Source organism: Zosterops lateralis (genome assembly GCF_965231275.1).
Source record: "Zosterops lateralis genome assembly, chromosome: Z".
Taxonomy (NCBI): domain Eukaryota; kingdom Metazoa; phylum Chordata; class Aves; order Passeriformes; family Zosteropidae; genus Zosterops; species Zosterops lateralis.
Window position 1 is genome coordinate 4,321,465 of NC_139800.1, and position 16,012 is coordinate 4,337,476.

Here is a 16,012-nt window from a genome sequence, read left to right on the forward strand (position 1 = left end):
TCCAAAGGGATATTCCATATCACAGAACATCATGCTTGGTGTATTAACTGTGGGGGAGTCAGCTGTGAGGGGCTGATGGCTGCTCAGGCCAGGCTGATCATCAGTCAGTGGGTGGTGGGCTGCTGTATTATGTATGCATCACTCGTGGGAGTTTAGTTGGATCTTATTCCTCACTCTTTGTCCTTTTGTTATTAATTTTGCTATTGTTTCTTAGTTTATTTCAGTTATTAAGCTGTCCTTAGCCTCTCAGGTTTTACGTTTTTCCAAATCTCTACCAATCTGACAGGGGCAGAGGAGTGAGCAAGCAGCTGTGGAGTACTTTGTTGCTGGCTGGAGTTGAACCATAATAAAAGTTTTGCTTTTTAATGTTAAAATTCATAAGATTTTCTTAGAGGACACATGGAATGTGGAGACTTACATCTCTTTGAATACACTCTTAGCTAATGCAGCATGTTTGTGCTATTCAGGTAGTTCAGCTTCAGATTTTTCCCAAAGTCACACTGCAGAGTGAAGAAATTTTAAATCAGCAGGGACTGCAAAGGAAATAAATCATGGGGCACTAATTATAAAATATTCCACAAATCAAGGAAATTAGTTAATCAAACCTGATCTCCCCTCAAAACTCTTTGTTCTATACTAGAACAAAACTAATCTTTTGCAAACATAGATGTCTTTATGCTTCACTTGGTTTCCATTTTCCTTCTGTTTATTTCACTCCTCATGCCTGCCCTCCTCTATTGCCAAAGGCAAACAACTGACTTCTTGACCTTTATTGTAATTTTGTTTGAGTTAACAGGCAGACTGTGCACAAGAATAGAGAGGTAAGTTTACTTTTTTCTGTGGAAGGTGTTCTTCTTCTCAACTGAATCAACTGAGCACCACCAGTGCTGTGGGTATTACAGAGTCAGTTCAATTTTTTTCACAATGAACCACATAGTTTAGATCTTTCAGAGCAGGTGGCTGCAGCGTAAACCTTTCCAAAGATGTCTGGGTGTTTTTTTGGAATGGAAGGCCAAAGCAGGCACACTGTGGTGAGCTGTGTGTTGAGCCCTTCCTGCAGAAGCTCTGCAGGATGTGCAGGCACATGCTGAGCTTTTAACATGCAAGCCAGGTACATTTCAGCCCTCCCTAACGTTTTGATAAAGCAGATGCATCATGGGGCAAATCTTATCTGAGACCTTGATTAGAAGAGAGGAAACTGTGTGGAATGCTCTTGCAAGATCACAGAGGGAAAATTTGCTAATGAGCCAAGCAGGAATGATATGTGTCTGACAGCTCTGGTACAGATTATTCCCAAACAAAAGTCTTTTAATCTGTATTTGCTTGATGTTGGATATTTGCTTGCTTGATTTATTTCCTCGTAATAATTCCTCCCAGTTATTTTCTTAGAGATAACTTCTATCTGTGATTACTAAAGCAAAATTCTAATTAAGTCAGTTCTGTTAATTTTCAATTCTTGAATTTTATCTAAGGGGTAACATGCCATATGTCCTAAACAGTTACCAAGAGATAAATGGGCTATTTTACATACAGAATATTTTCAATTGTCACTTAGAGTTGAAATGTCAATAGTAAAGTTTTAAAATTTCTCAAGTAGATGGAACCAAAGAAGAATACTTTTCAAAAAGATCTCCTTGAAATATAGAAGTCTTTCTAGAGGAATATTAATGATAAATGATTGTTGGCTGATATTTATCTTTTGCAACTGAAATGTAAACTATTCATGGCAGAGGTAAAGAAATTTATGTAGTCCTGTTTCTTGTTATTCTGTCCTTTTGTTGCCATTCCAAATATGATGCACTTTTGCCTTTTTTACGTATTTTGGATGAAGAAAGTGTAAAAATTAAATTGAAGTGTGGAAAGATAATTAAAAAAGGACTTTCTCTGTTGAGAAGCATGATTACAGCAAGGAGAATACTTAGTAGTAATTGGAATCATTTGGCAAGCTAAATTATTTTTGTAAATGGATGTCACATAAACTCATTTAATTCTGTGTTTTGTTCCAGAATTGTGTAAAATGTTGCGTGTGGTGGGTTTTTTTTCACTTCAGAGTGCATTTGTTGCCTAAAAAAGCAGGGTCCAGTAAAGCAGGTCAGGAGAGTTGCTTTTTAATTTTTCTTGTACTTTTAGATTAAATAAGGAAGCGGTTTCTTAGAGGAAGGAGTGCTGGAGAACTTCAAATGCTTTAGTCCCATCCAGACCTTATAAATTGGCACATTTTAATATTTACTTTTGCAGCATTTGCACGCAGATGTGAATTTGTGCTCTACATATTAATCTTCTCTAAGTATGTTTGACTTTAATAGACTTGTGTTCTGCTTCAGCGATTATTCAGTAGATAGATATCTACAAATATGGAGCGTTCTTAACAATAACATGTCAGACTGCTCACACTTGTGCATAACTGAGCTTAATCATAAACTCACTTGACACCAATGGCATTCATGGTGTTATTCCATTACTCTGCTTGCAGTTAGTCTCTTCGCTCTTTTGATTTAACTGTCTGACTGTTTGTATAAATAAAGGAAAAATCTCATCCTGTCAGAAACTGTTAGATGGCTGAAACGGATTCAAAGTATTGATTATATAGGCTTATAAAAAAAGATAACTGTAAATTTCAGCTCTCCAGAATTACTGTTCTATTTAATTTGATTCTCAAACCTAGTGTACGTGAAGCTGGAATTAGTTTTATTTGAAAGGGGCAGCTGTGGGAAATCTCTAGGGGGTCAAAGAACTAGTTTAGTCTTCACACAAAACTCAGTTCTGCCATTTTATCTTTGTGAATCATTTAACTAACTGAAAGAAGAACCAACTGCCATTTAAAAATTTGTGTTTTACCTGATTTTCATGTGGTACTATCATAGATGTCATCTGTACTCATCCATCCAGGCCTATAAATGGCTATTTAATAAGGTCTACAGCCTGAAACTTGAAAGTTCATGCTGTTCTGTTGGAATTTATCCTATCAATACAATTGCATGTGGTATTAGTCAAAACACACTTATGTGAATTCTGTTAAAGTAGATAGTTGTTACAGTACCTTCTGTCCTTAAGCTTCTCATATTAAGTGTATTTAGGAAGAAAATTTATATAATCTGTGTGGCTCCACCTCTGTTATTTCTGGGTTGTTTTGTCCTGCAGATTTCTAAGAGCTCCACATTTCCTATTGCACAGAGATGTGATGAGTACAGTGTATATTTACTGTTTTCTCTTTTCTGCATAGCTTAGGTATGCTCAATGTAACACTTGACAAAACATATGCTAAGCCTGATACTTTGTTGTATCAAGTATAACAGTATAGACACCACAGCTATGTCAGTTTTTGGTACTATTATTTACTATTATTATTGTATAATAATGCAGTTAAAAGAAGGACTTATAAATGCAAGATGTCTTTTGATGTTTCTGCTTTATGTAACTCAATGTATTTCTTCATCTTTAGGCTGTGCTGAGTCCTCTTATAGCAATTGCACTGAAAATATCTCAGATTCATGAGAGGACAGGACGAAAGGGACCCACTGTCATCACTTGAAGCCACAGAAGATTGTTAAACCAGGGCCAAAAGAGGAACAGCAAGGAAGAGACAGAACCTTGTTAAAATTTGTTAGCCATTTGTGCCTTGTATGATTTTAAAAGTTAGGTGGGAAGAAAAATTCAATATAACATTAAGCATAATCATTTGCATTGATCTCCAAATGCAATAGTGTATTGACTTGTTTTACCTGCAGTATAATAATTTCTGATAACAGTATAACCAAAGAAAGAGGCCTTAACGTTCAAATGTTGTCAGTAATGTAGCCAAAAATGACAACTGCTTGGTTTTGAATGCTATGACAAAAGTTGGAGAAATTTCAGTCAGGGGGAGAGAGGGAGGAGTTGCAAAGCAAAGACTCGCTTGGTGAGTTATTGTTTGGGATTCTTGTTACCTTCTGGTAGGTTGCTGAAGAGGTTTACAGAGCATGTCTGAGTCACAGGGTAATGCACTAAACACAGGGTGTGTTTCCTCCCCTGGCTCTGTGCCTCCTCTTAGGCCTCTCCTGTTGCTCACAGATGCACGCTGACAGCAGGGTTGTGTACACACTTACACTTGCTCCCAAAGGTGGGGTTATTCCATACTTTTTTACCCCTGCTTTTAAAACATATCAATGTGACTTGTGCCTTTAGATTTTCCTTATTTTTTTTGACTCTTTTGGTTGTTTTCCTCCAAAAGGAGGCCTTTGTGCTATATAAGAGCTGATTTTGTCCTTCCAGCAATATGTCGGGTATGGGATCTGACTGTCTTCCACAATGCTCCTCATGTCAGGAGATGATACTGGTGCTTACTGTGTTTGAAAGGTAATCTCTGCAAGTCCAGCAACTCTTCAAGAAGGAGTTACAGAAGTTTTTTTTAAGTCTTTGGAATACTCCACTAACCATAAAGTAAATGAATGAGGGGGAATTAAACAAACCCTAATCAATGGAATAGAAATATTCAATATAGTTTGATTCACTCTCTGGACTGGTTTCTATTAGATTCTTGGTAACAGTGGATCATGCAATAGAAATTTGGGGAGTGCAGGAGACATTCCCGGCATAGATCTGAGAAGGCTGTTGGGGATATGGACATCAGCATTTTTCTGCTTGTGAAATGATACAGCAGTCCTAGCTATGATACTGTGCTCTGAAAAAGAACACAACACTTTATGCATGTGATTTGCTTGAAAGCTTTGCTTCCTTGGAAACGGTGTGGTCACTTGTATCATTCGTCAAGGTGGCTTTGTGCAGCTTGCCTCTTTGCAGTGTATTTTAATTCATTGTGGTTGTCAAATTTTAGTACAATTTATATGGTATTGCAGCAGAGGAAATTGTTTAAATTTCTTTCAACACTTCTGTCAAAAAATGGCTATGGCACTTAGCATACAATAAAGAGTAATGCTGTATATCTGTCTTAATACGTAATTGTGAACAAGACATCCTGCACTTTCAAGCATCCTAATAAAATTGCCTTTATTTCAATTACATTATTATTTAATTGACTCTAAAAAAATGTGGTATGAATGTTCTCACTTAGTGTCCTACCTTACCATTGAGTGTTTCCATAAATCAAAAGAGATTTTAAGACTTTAGTTCTTGTTATAAAGATTTTTCTTTTACATGACCATGACATTCTCACACCTTTTGGACATCTACTTTATATAATGTAAGAGCACTCAACTCCAGAGAAACCTTTTTTGTCTAATGTTTTATATTTATTAGGGATTAAACTTCTCTAGGTGCAGGATAACAAGCTCCTAACTAGTAGATCACACATGGTCAAGCATAGACACATTCTGGATTATGACAGTTCAAATTACTGGGTTGTATGAAAGAGCATTCTGAAAGTCAATCCACTAATATTTCTGAAATCTCTTATGCATTCTCTGACAATGAAATGGTTTTTGATCACATAGTGAACTATCTGTTTATACTGTGGGGTATCCCATTTGCCAAGCTTTTCTGGAAGGGGGAGAACGCAGTTTGAAAAGTAGGATGCACTGAAGCCAGGTGTCTTTCAGGGTGCAGTGGGAAGACTCAAGAACAGATGAAGACTGAAGAAACATACATGTACTTCTATCAGAAAGCTGTCACTAGAGCTGCAGTAGATGGCAGTCTGCTTTCATGAAGGCAGCCATCATAAACAAAGATCATGTTTTAAAATCCCTATATTGACTTTGTCCTGGGCTGGAGAAACATTAGTTGTGCTAATGTGTCTACTGAAATGGAGAAAAGGGCTGTTTGTCTTGGTTTTGAATAGTTGTCAAACAGCAGAAGTAGCCTAACCACAAATCCACTCACCCTCCCTTTTTTTTTAATGATGATGGGTGATGCTGGTAAAATGTAACTGATATTTTCCACTAGTTAATAGCTTTTCTCCGCGAAAAGATGAATAAAACTTTGTAAGGCTCAAGTACAGCTTTTTATAGCTGATGTGTGTGGGAGAGGAACTGTAGCCACAGTCTCATGGAGTGTGCTGCATTTCCTGAGGTCTTTTAATTATTAAGAGATGAATGCATGGAAAAAAGCAAGTTATGCGAACTTACAGAAAGATGCAGAGCTTCTAAAACCAGATCATGCATTTAGCAGAGGGAAAACTGTTATTAATACTGTTCATCTTATCACAGTGTCTAGGCACTGTGACAGAGACCCACACCCTTTTGTGCTGTTGTTTAATTAGCAGCTTCCTCAAGGTTGGAAATCCAAGATTCCTGTATTATTCAGCTATGATTGCACTAACATTTACTTGGATAATCCTGTTTCCTAAACCCTCATATTTTCTCTGTGTTCAGAGACAATTTGGAAGGCAATATACTACCCACCTGAGTCACAGGATCACAGAATCCTCGAGATTGGAAGGGGCCATCTAGTTAATCAAGACAAAAATCACCTAGTCTATATCCCATCTCACAGCAGAGTCAGGTAGGAGAGGCTGCCCAGGATCATTGGTAGTTGGTTTTGATTATCTCCAAGGGCTGAGATGCCAGAACTTCTGTGGGCAAACTGTACAAGTGGTTGACTGCTCCTGTGGTGAAAAAAACCCCCAAAACCCAACAGCAAAACCTTCTGGAGTGCTCAGATGGAATTTCAGGTGGTTCAGTTTGTGCCCATTACCTCTTGTCCTGTCACTGAGAAGAGCCTAGGTCCATACACTTCTTTTCCCACCAAGTATTTCTAGAAATCAGTAAGATCCTCGAAGAGCCTTCTCTTCTCCAGACTAAACACTCCCAACTCTCTCAGTGTGTCATCATATGACATTTTTTCCAGTCCCTTTTTTGTTGTGGTCTTTTGCTGGAGTCACTCTGGAATGTCCATGTCTGTTTTGTGCTTGGGAAGCTCAGACCTGGACCCAGCACTCCAGATGTGCCTTAACTCTGCCAGTGCTGAGCCAGGGGGAAAGGATCACCTTCCTCCAGCTGCTGCTGCTGTTTTTCCTGATGCAACCCAGGATGTCAGCTGCTGTCTTTGCCGTGCAGGTGAGTTGCTGGTGAGTTGACAAGTTTTTTGTTAAGCATGTGACCCCCAGATCTTTCTCTGTGGCTGTTTTCCAGCCCACTGGCTCCAATATGTGTTGGTATCTGGGTTTGCTCATCCACAAGGGCAGGACTTCCCTTTGTTGAACTTCAGTATTGTAGAAGGTCATCAGGTTGGTTAAGCACGATTTACCTTTCATAAATCCTTCCTGATCCTAATCACCTTCTTGTCCTTGGCTTTGGCAAGGGTTTCTAGGGTTGGCTACTCCATCACCTCCCCAGGAACTAAAGTGAGGCTGACCAGCCTGTAACTCCCCAGATTTTCTTTCTCTTAAGGACATGAGTTTATTTGCTCTCTTACTTCAGGGACTGCTCCTGATCACCCACAATAATTCAAAGGCAACAGAGGGTAGCTTTGCAATAGCATGACTCAGCTTCTTCAGCCGTGTGCATGCCATCCTAAGTCATTACATGGATGTGTGTATGTCCTGTTTTTTCAAGTGCTCCCTGACCATATCCAAGGTAAGTCTTCCTCACTACATGTTTTTCCTGTAGTCTGAAAGGCCTGTGATTCCTGAAGACTGCTTTTACCAGTAAAGATGAAGGCAAGAAAGGCATTGAGCACCTTAGGCTTTTCTGTGCCCTTTTTCAACTCATGTAGCTGTAGAAACTTTCCCCATTACTGTTCACATTTCTCATCTGTGCTAGTTTCAGTCAGTACAGTGTTATTTTTGCATTTGCTGGGATGGGAGTATGGGGAGGGCAAGGAGGCTGGAGCTGTATGGATGTGTAGAGGTGATTTATTCTATACCAGTCATATCATTGCTGTAGGGCATGGCTTTGGGTAGAAGAAAAGGCAGAGTGGAAGTGATGCCTTGGGAAGGCTGACATGAAACAGAGACCGGACAGAGATAGAGAATAAAGTAGGTATTTACTGAAAGGCCTCCAGGATCCACCTTGGGCAGGACAGGCACCCAAGGTAGACTAAAAATGGTCACAAAATGGTCACAAGGTCTTACGCTTTTATAAGTTTTGGTCCATTTGCATATTGGGGTTTAATTGTCCAATTCCAGCTTCCGGTTGTGAGGTCCCATCCTTCTTGTTCCTCCCTTCAGCCACCCTTGTTTATGCTTTTGGGCCTGAAAGTTGTCCTTGGTGTGCAGCAGGAAAAGGATTTGTTTTGTCTCCCTGCTCTGTGAAGAGAACTTACCAGCACTTAATGTGAGGCTCAGAACTGCACCCCTGGGCAGCACAGAATCTGAAATACATGAAAGCTAAAACTTAAGGCATCAGAAGAAGACCCATTTTTTTTTTCCCTCTTTGCCTGTGGAAGTAAAGAGCTGAATGGAGTGGTGCAGCTGGTGTGGTCTGGGCAGAGCAGTGCAGACTGGCTTGGGGGTTTTGTCCATCCTTGTTTTTCATTGTCTCAGGAGGAGGACAAAAAACCCCACAGTGGATGTGGTGATGTCCACCCTTTTCTCCTTTGCCTCTGGAAAAGCCACATGACCCCCAGGTGTGTGGTAAAGCAAGCCATTTTTCTCCTTTGTCTCAGGAAAAAGCTGTATGTCACTGGCCATGGTAACAACTGGATGGTTGGACTTCCATAAGCTTTTTTGGCTTGAAATCACCCCCTTTTATACATTGTTATTATTAGTATTGTTTCTGTTACTGTTTGTTTTCCTTATCTTACTACTATTTTTCCAGTAAATTGTTGCCTCAACCCGTGATCTCTGCCTTTTTGTCCCTTTCTCACTGGAGGGGGTGACGGGGAAAGGAAGTGGCTGTTTGGAGCTTAAATTCCAGCTGGAGCCACAACATCACCTTATTCAACTCCAGGTGGGCTTTGGCTTTCCTCATCTCATCCCTTCATGATTGTACAGTGCTCTGCATTCCTCCTAATTCAGCTGTCCCCACTTCCACTAATCATACATTTCCTGTTTATATCCGAGTTTAATCAGGAACCATCCATGCAGGCCTTTTGCTGCCTTTGTTTGAACTCTGTGTATCAGGTGGAACAATTCCTGAGCTTAAAGGAGGTGATCTTTGAAAATTAAACAGCTGTCCTGGACTCATCTTTTCTCCAGGGCCTTGGTGACCCTTGTGACTCTTCCAAGCAAATCTAGAGATTTGCAATTTGCAATCTGCAGACTTTGGTTCTACTCTTTGCTGTTCTCCCCCCTCTCAAATTTCTGAATTCCCCATCTCACGATGCCTGCAGCAAAAACCTTTACATGCCCACACATTTATTTTGGTGCTGTGAGTGCCAAGATTGGCTTCTCAGTCACCAGTGTCAGGAAGTTGTTTGTCAATGCACTGAATCTGTTCTGTTCTGAAGCTTTAGTTTGACCAGTTCATATCCTCCAGCCCAAAGAAAATTTATTTTAATGTAAAATTTCCAGCTGCTACTCTTGGCAAAGATAAATTCATGCTATTAAGTATGATCAAGAGCAAAGTGTTTAAAACCTTCTGCTGCCTTAAGATTGTTGACATTTTTGAGCTCGTTGCCCATGCCATTTTGCAGTAATTTCATAATCAAATAGCTCATTAGCTGAAAAGAGAAACTTAAAATCAGATTGTATCAAAATATTAGGTATTAACTGCAATGTTCTCCCTCTCTCAGTAAGTTTTTTGCATCAAACACTTCGTTGCATACTGCAGTTTAAAGATGCATTTATCTTCAGTTTCACATTTCTGGATCCATTATGAACCTCACAACACCTGCAAATGGCTGGCACTAAAAAAGGGCACTGCAGGACTCTTGTGGGATTGGGAGAAAGGAAGAACTTCCTGGTTGTTCATAAATACATGTGGAAATGCTCTGAATGCATTTTCTATAGCAAACCACTCTAAGAGCAAACTTCAGATACTCCTGTAATACTTGCTCTTAGTATGACCCAGAGCTGTAAGTCACAGCCATTTCCCACTGTTTTGGTCTTGCTTTAATATCACCTAGTGGAAAAATTAGATTTCCACAGGGGAATAAAAAAATAAGCTAAACATGCACAGGACAAGAATTTTGCTGTGGATAATCTCCTGATTAATCAGTCTTACCTGCTGTGATTGATATCTGCACTAATACTTGTGCAATGCCAGCTGCCTTCAGAATCTGGGACTCTGGAGTAAAGAAGCAAGAGATTTTGGGGGATGGATATGGTAATGCCAGGAGGCAAGGCCATAACAAGGTCACTCAAACAGATCCTCTCTTCAACTGTTTTGGAAATAATGTGTTGTATTCCTCTGATTTTTACTGTTCTGTGCTGCTTCTCAGTCACTTCGAAAAATATTTGTATCTTCTGTCTCTTTCAGGGACTCTTTTTTCTCCCTCTGGTTACTTTACTACATTTCTCATCCCCAACTTGTCTTGAAAGGGTTTTTCTTCCTCTGTAGCTTGTCCACCCCATTTTATCCTTCTTTCCTTTCTACTTACAGCAACTAAAGAACTGTATGTTCTTCTCATAAAGGATGAAATTCTTTGGAAGACAAAACTGATGCAGCTGTCAGTTCCCTGGCCTTAGCCATGGCTGCCTCCATGGCTTGCATGTACAGCTGTAATTCTTAACAGTATGTGAACATCTGGAAAGTGTGATAGCTCTTCTGACTCACTGGTCTCTTGAAAAACCAGGAAGAGGTTGCCCAGAGAGGTGATACATGCCCCATTCCTGGAAAAATTCAAGGTCAGGTTGGACAGTGCTCTGTACCTATTTGTTGCAAGAGCTTGGATTAAAATGATGATCTTTTCTAATTCAAACCTTCCAACCCAAAAATTCCATCTGAAGTAGATGTTAAAAGTTCAAATCTGAGTGAACCCTCATGAATTTTTTTCTTGTCATCTGGATTTACAGATAAAAGTGGCCTGGATGCAAATTTGCCTCAGTGATTTTGTGGGAGGAAGGATGTGTGTAACAGAAGAGGGATGAGTTCAAGCCTGTCCTTTCTCTGGAATTTGTTGTGTAATTATGAAGCCACTTGTGTCAGAAACAGGGTACAGGGTCTCTTTTTCAGTTCCCACAGTCTTGAGTAAGCTGTGACAGAAGCAGCTGCTCTTAGAATTCGCTCAGAGGATGATTTTTCCTCCCACAATTGATAATTCCCCCTGAGGAGATGTAAGCATAACCAGAGCTCTCTGTTTGGCAGCTAGGGTGGTGTATTTTATTGTGCCCTTATCCTGAATCATGGGCACCTCGTATCATATAAGCAAATACAAGGCATTTGTTTTAAATACAAAATTTATTCATGAATTCACTAGTAAAATAGCAGATATTTTTACCCCCACATAAAACCACTCGAAAGGTATACAGTACAAAAATAATCAGTTGCAACAAATAATCTTCAAATTTCAAACAAAAGCTGAGTTAATAGGTTTCCTAAGTCAGTTAACGTCTCAAAACAAAAAATGACAACTTTCTTCTGAAACTCCTTATAAAGCACAAGTCCAGACTGATGCTTCATTTATCTTGCAGCTTCAGAAACTCCTATTGCCAGAGATGGTGACTTCTACTAGACACACCCTGAGCATTTCTATCTCTATGGAGATTTATTCTAATTTGAAATACTGAGCAGTTTTACATATCCCCTCCAACTCCACTCTGGGTTACAAACCATCAGTGTTTTTCCTGTGCAATTTCACCTTAAGTAGTGTTACTGTTAGGGATCACTGACACAAGTCTTCTTCCAGTTTTCCCCGTTTCACAGATGCAGGATTTTACTGGCTGCCTGCCTCTCATGTTTTGACAGGTGTTACTCTTCCTGAGGTCCTCTGCAAGTCTGTATCCTGTTGGCAACTGATTTCTGGCATGGATGCATGAGAATTTAACCCCCCTCTGGGGTCTGGGTCTTGGTCAGCTGTTTGCTGCTGCTCCACAGATAATGTGTATGGTGGTGGCTGTTCCTGCTCATTCGTTTCACTGACAAACTCTGCACTGCTTTCACTGTATGGAGGCGGAGGAATATTGATGAATTCTTGCTGTTTTAGTGTGGAGGCAACTGGAAGTGGGGAGACAAGTTTTTCAGGATCTATGCTGTCTTCGTAAGAGGGGGGATAGAAGTCAGGCCTAAAATAGGCAAACCAAAAAGAAACACATAATGGTTGGTTAATGTAATTTATCTCACACTGCTTGGTTAGATGCTTTGTCCAAAGTTTAGATGAGGGTTTAACTGTAGACAGACACCTAAGTGTGCCTAAAGCAATGAAATATATTAGTATAAAAAAGTAGGCATAACTGGTATCATTTGCCTTCTCTTTGTACAAAATGTTTTATTAAAACACAGCATTCTAAAAACCCAAGCCTTCCCCATGAAAATTCCCAGCCATGGCATACAAACACTCATGCTTGTGAGTATTTTAACAAGTGCCTGAGAGAAGTTTAATTTGGAAGAAGAAAGAGATCAGTGTTTAAAGTTATTTATTATTACAATAACCATTGTTTTCCACAGTTTTAAAATAAATTTGGTTTGTCTCTCCTTATCTAACCAAAATTTGCTGGATGTTGCTTTTATAGTGCCTGTAGCACACCCATTGTCAGTGTTTCTAGTATGGTTTCCACAACAGTGCAGGAAAAGTAATTTGTATCCAGTGACCATGTTCGAGAGTTTTGCTAGGCCTAGTGCCAATCAGTTTAAGAAACTCTCTCTCTGGAAGCATCTGACTTTGTTAAGAACAAAATCATAGGGTCACAGAACGCTTTGGGAAGGGGCCTTAATGATCACTCAGTTCCTGCCGTGGGCAGGGCCACCTTCCACTAGATCAGGTTGTCCATCCAGCCTCACCTAAACACTTCCAGGGATGGGGCAGCCACAGCTTCTCTGGGCAGCCTCCTCCAGTGCCTCACCACCCTCACAGTAAAGCATTTTTTTCCCCAATACCTAATTTAAACATAACCTTTCTCCATTTGAAACCATTCCCCCTTGCCCTGTGACTCACTATGTGTTCCTTTTTGAAGTCCCTCTCCATCTTTCCTCTAAGTTCCCTTCATGCCCATAGGGTGCTGTAGTCTCACTGAAACCTTCTCCAAGCTGAATAACTCCAGCTCTCTCAGCCTGTCATCACAGGAGAGGAGTTCCATTCCCCTGATCATCTTCATGGCCTTCTTCCAGACTCATTCTAGCATGTCCATGCCTTTCTGTGCCAAGGATGCCAGATCTGGATGCCGTGCTCCAGCTGGGGACTCACACAGACACAGCTGAGGAGCAGAATCCCCTCCCTCAGCCTGTTGGTCACACTTCTTTTTGTGCAGCCCAGGACACCTTTTTGGCTTCTTGGGCTGCAAGTGCACATTGCTGGGTGACATTGATCTGCTCATCAACAACCCCCCACCCACCAATTTCTTCTCCCCAAAACTACTCATCAATCCATTTTTTTTGTCCAGCCTGTGTTTGTACTTCAATTTGCACCAACCCAGGTGCAGGAACTTGTGCTTGGCCTGGTTGAATTTCATGAGATTTTTTAATTGGGGGCACAATTAGACAAGAAAATTTAAGCAGCAGCTTAAGTATAATGAATGAGCTGAGGCTCCCTGAATACCCCAACTTTGATAATCTACATGAGCACCTACCCCACAGCAGCATCTTAAATTGTCTGCTGAGATGGAACTCAGGATGCTCCTGCATGAAGTTGGAATAGCTGCACCTGCTGCCTCCATGCATGGCTTTGGAAGCTTTGGAAAATCTGGAACTTTCTCTCTTTTGTGTAGTATACCTTAGCTTAGGTATTGTTTGCATGAATGGCTGTTTGCACATTGTTCCTTCTCTAGCAAATAAAATATCAGACCACAGAAAAACAATAAAATGGCTACACAATTTGCATTTTTGGAAAAACCTTGTATTGCTTCTTTCTTCTCACAGTATGTTTAAAAAATAGCATCCCTCCCTCCCAATTCATCTGCAACACATACCTGTCTATGGTGCAGACATGTGGCTCTCTGTGGCTGGGACTTCGAATGAAGATGCCAAGGGCCCTGTATTTCAGGACTTCATGGAAAGTGCTCCAGAAAATACCAGTAACAAGGAGACAGAGTCCCAGAGCTAACAGGCAGTAAAACACAAGCTCATTGCTCCCACATCTGCACACGGAGGAATCCGTGGACACACAAAGCACTGCCAGGCAAATCGTGGAGAAACTGAGTAGGAGCATAAAAGACGGATGAAAGTAAAAAGACCTTTTGGCATCTTTCACAGAAAACACAGCACTTTGCTCCTGTCTGCTCTTTGTTTGCTGGTGGCTCTCTCTGCTGCATTTCTCATCTTCATGTATGGGTACTTTATATGCTACAGAACGAACTGGCCTTTAGACAATTAAGAGAAGCAGGCAGTTTTAACCTACTCATTAACTCTTTGAGAGACTTATAAACTCTTTTGAGATTAATTTGTAACCTTCTACCTACTTTAGGGAAGGAAGCAGGAACTTCCTGAACCATCCCTTTGCCTCTGTAATCTCTGGAGCGTAAACTTGGACTGCTACATTGCATGATTTGCAGTAGTTTATACACTTCACTGCTTGTGAAAGAGACCTGTATTTGCTAAATTTGACTTACTTGACTTTAAAAGAAAAACAACCAACAACCAGCAACGATACTGCTCATAAATCCTCATTAAAAGTTTGAAGGAAAATTATGCATATAAATAAATGCTTATAAATGCATTGTATAAATGCAGACATTGACATGAGAGGGGAATGGGCATAGGAAAAACCCTGCTGTTCTCTGAGAGGGGATCTCATCTCAACTTTTCTCTCTCACTTGCCAAGATAAGGTAGCACTAAAGAACATTAGTGTCAATCTAGGTTCAATAAAGGATTTATTGCTCCAAGCACTAGCTGTTGCCATCCAATACCTTGGTCCTGAGAGCCCAGGAAGCTGACACATGAAGCACTTGCATGACCCAAAAAAGAGCCCAGCACCTCTGACTGGGACACAGGGCAGCCTTGAGGGGTGTCTGTGAGCTCCCAGAAGAAGCAGCAGAAGGTAATACATCTCTTAGTGAGCAGGTTTCCTAGATGTGAGTTACCCCAAGGATATGCCAGGCTCTGACTGGCACTCACAGCTTTTCTCTCCAGCTGCCTAACTTGCATGGTTATTATTGAATGGGTACTACAACAGCCAGCTCACACCTCTCTCTACTGCTTTGTAAGATTTGAGTTGCAAAACCAGCAAAAAACTCAACTGGAAAAGCAACTAGTGACACAACAAACAGATTACTTCCCTCAAAAGAGCTGCTCCAATGGAAAAGATGTGAAGTGGAGCGAATTCCCACTGAGTTGCCACTTAGCATGTATCCAGGTGCATGTTTCTTAGGGATGGGGAGGGAGGGGTGAGTCAGGGAAAAGTGTTATTTTAGGTACTGGCTTCACCAAATTCAGATCTTTAAAAGAGATGGCCCAGTTGTGACAGGGGAAATCAGTAACCAGGATGGTAAAGCCATGTACTGGAGGTAGGAATTTGTGCAGGGAAGGTGTGAGTGGAGGCTAGGACATGAGAGGCAGGTGGAGCACGGTGAAATGGTAGAGTCAGTGCTGCTGGATGCCCAGCCAACAGCAACAGCTGCTCCTCCAGGAATGCATCTGCAAAAGTGTACCGTGACAAAAACACATTAAAATAAACTTTCAAAAGACAATCTGTCCTGCCTAATATGAAGTCCACCAGGTCATCTTCCTTCTGGTGCAGGACTGTTTTCCAGGACACCTTTGCTTCATGCTCTGTTGTTTCAAGTATTAATGAATGCTCTTCCTTCAATTTATTTTCCCATAGGTTAACAGATCCAGATGAATTTTAAATATTTTTCTATATTATAATAACATATAATATTATAATATTGTATATAATTTTATATATAGAATATTTTATTCTATATTATAATATTCTATATAATTTCTACTTTCTGCATACCTGTTAAACACACTTTTTTTTACAAAATACTTCTTATTACTTCTAGGTTTTTTTGATTTTTCATATCTTAACTCACCTAAATAGAAACACTGAGTTATGATTTATGACTCCTATCTGAAGTTCAGTTAATAAATGTAATTCACATCT

The 16,012-nt window shown here is 40.3% G+C and overlaps 2 protein-coding genes across 2 annotated transcripts in view; one reads left to right on the plus strand and one right to left on the minus strand.

Moving 5' to 3' along the window:
• The window catches only part of PGM5 (phosphoglucomutase 5), a gene marked incomplete at its 5' end in the record, with an annotated part of 71,542 nt that extends 66,563 nt beyond the window's left edge, over positions 1–4,979 (plus strand). Inside the window, one exon of the mRNA XM_083882892.1 lies at positions 3,443–4,979. Coding sequence (XP_083739018.1) covers positions 3,443–3,532 — 90 coding nt within the window. The 3' untranslated portion in view covers positions 3,533–4,979. The remainder of the gene's footprint in view (positions 1–3,442) is intronic.
• A 6,215-nt stretch (positions 4,980–11,194) lies between these two features.
• TMEM252 (transmembrane protein 252) lies at positions 11,195–14,296 on the minus strand. The gene is given in 3 exon segments (XM_083882998.1): positions 11,195–12,037; positions 13,877–14,120; positions 14,123–14,296. Coding segments are annotated over 3 exon segments (603 nt in total). The 5' UTR covers positions 14,151–14,296; the 3' UTR covers positions 11,195–11,706.
• Positions 14,297–16,012: the final 1,716 nt, after the last annotated feature.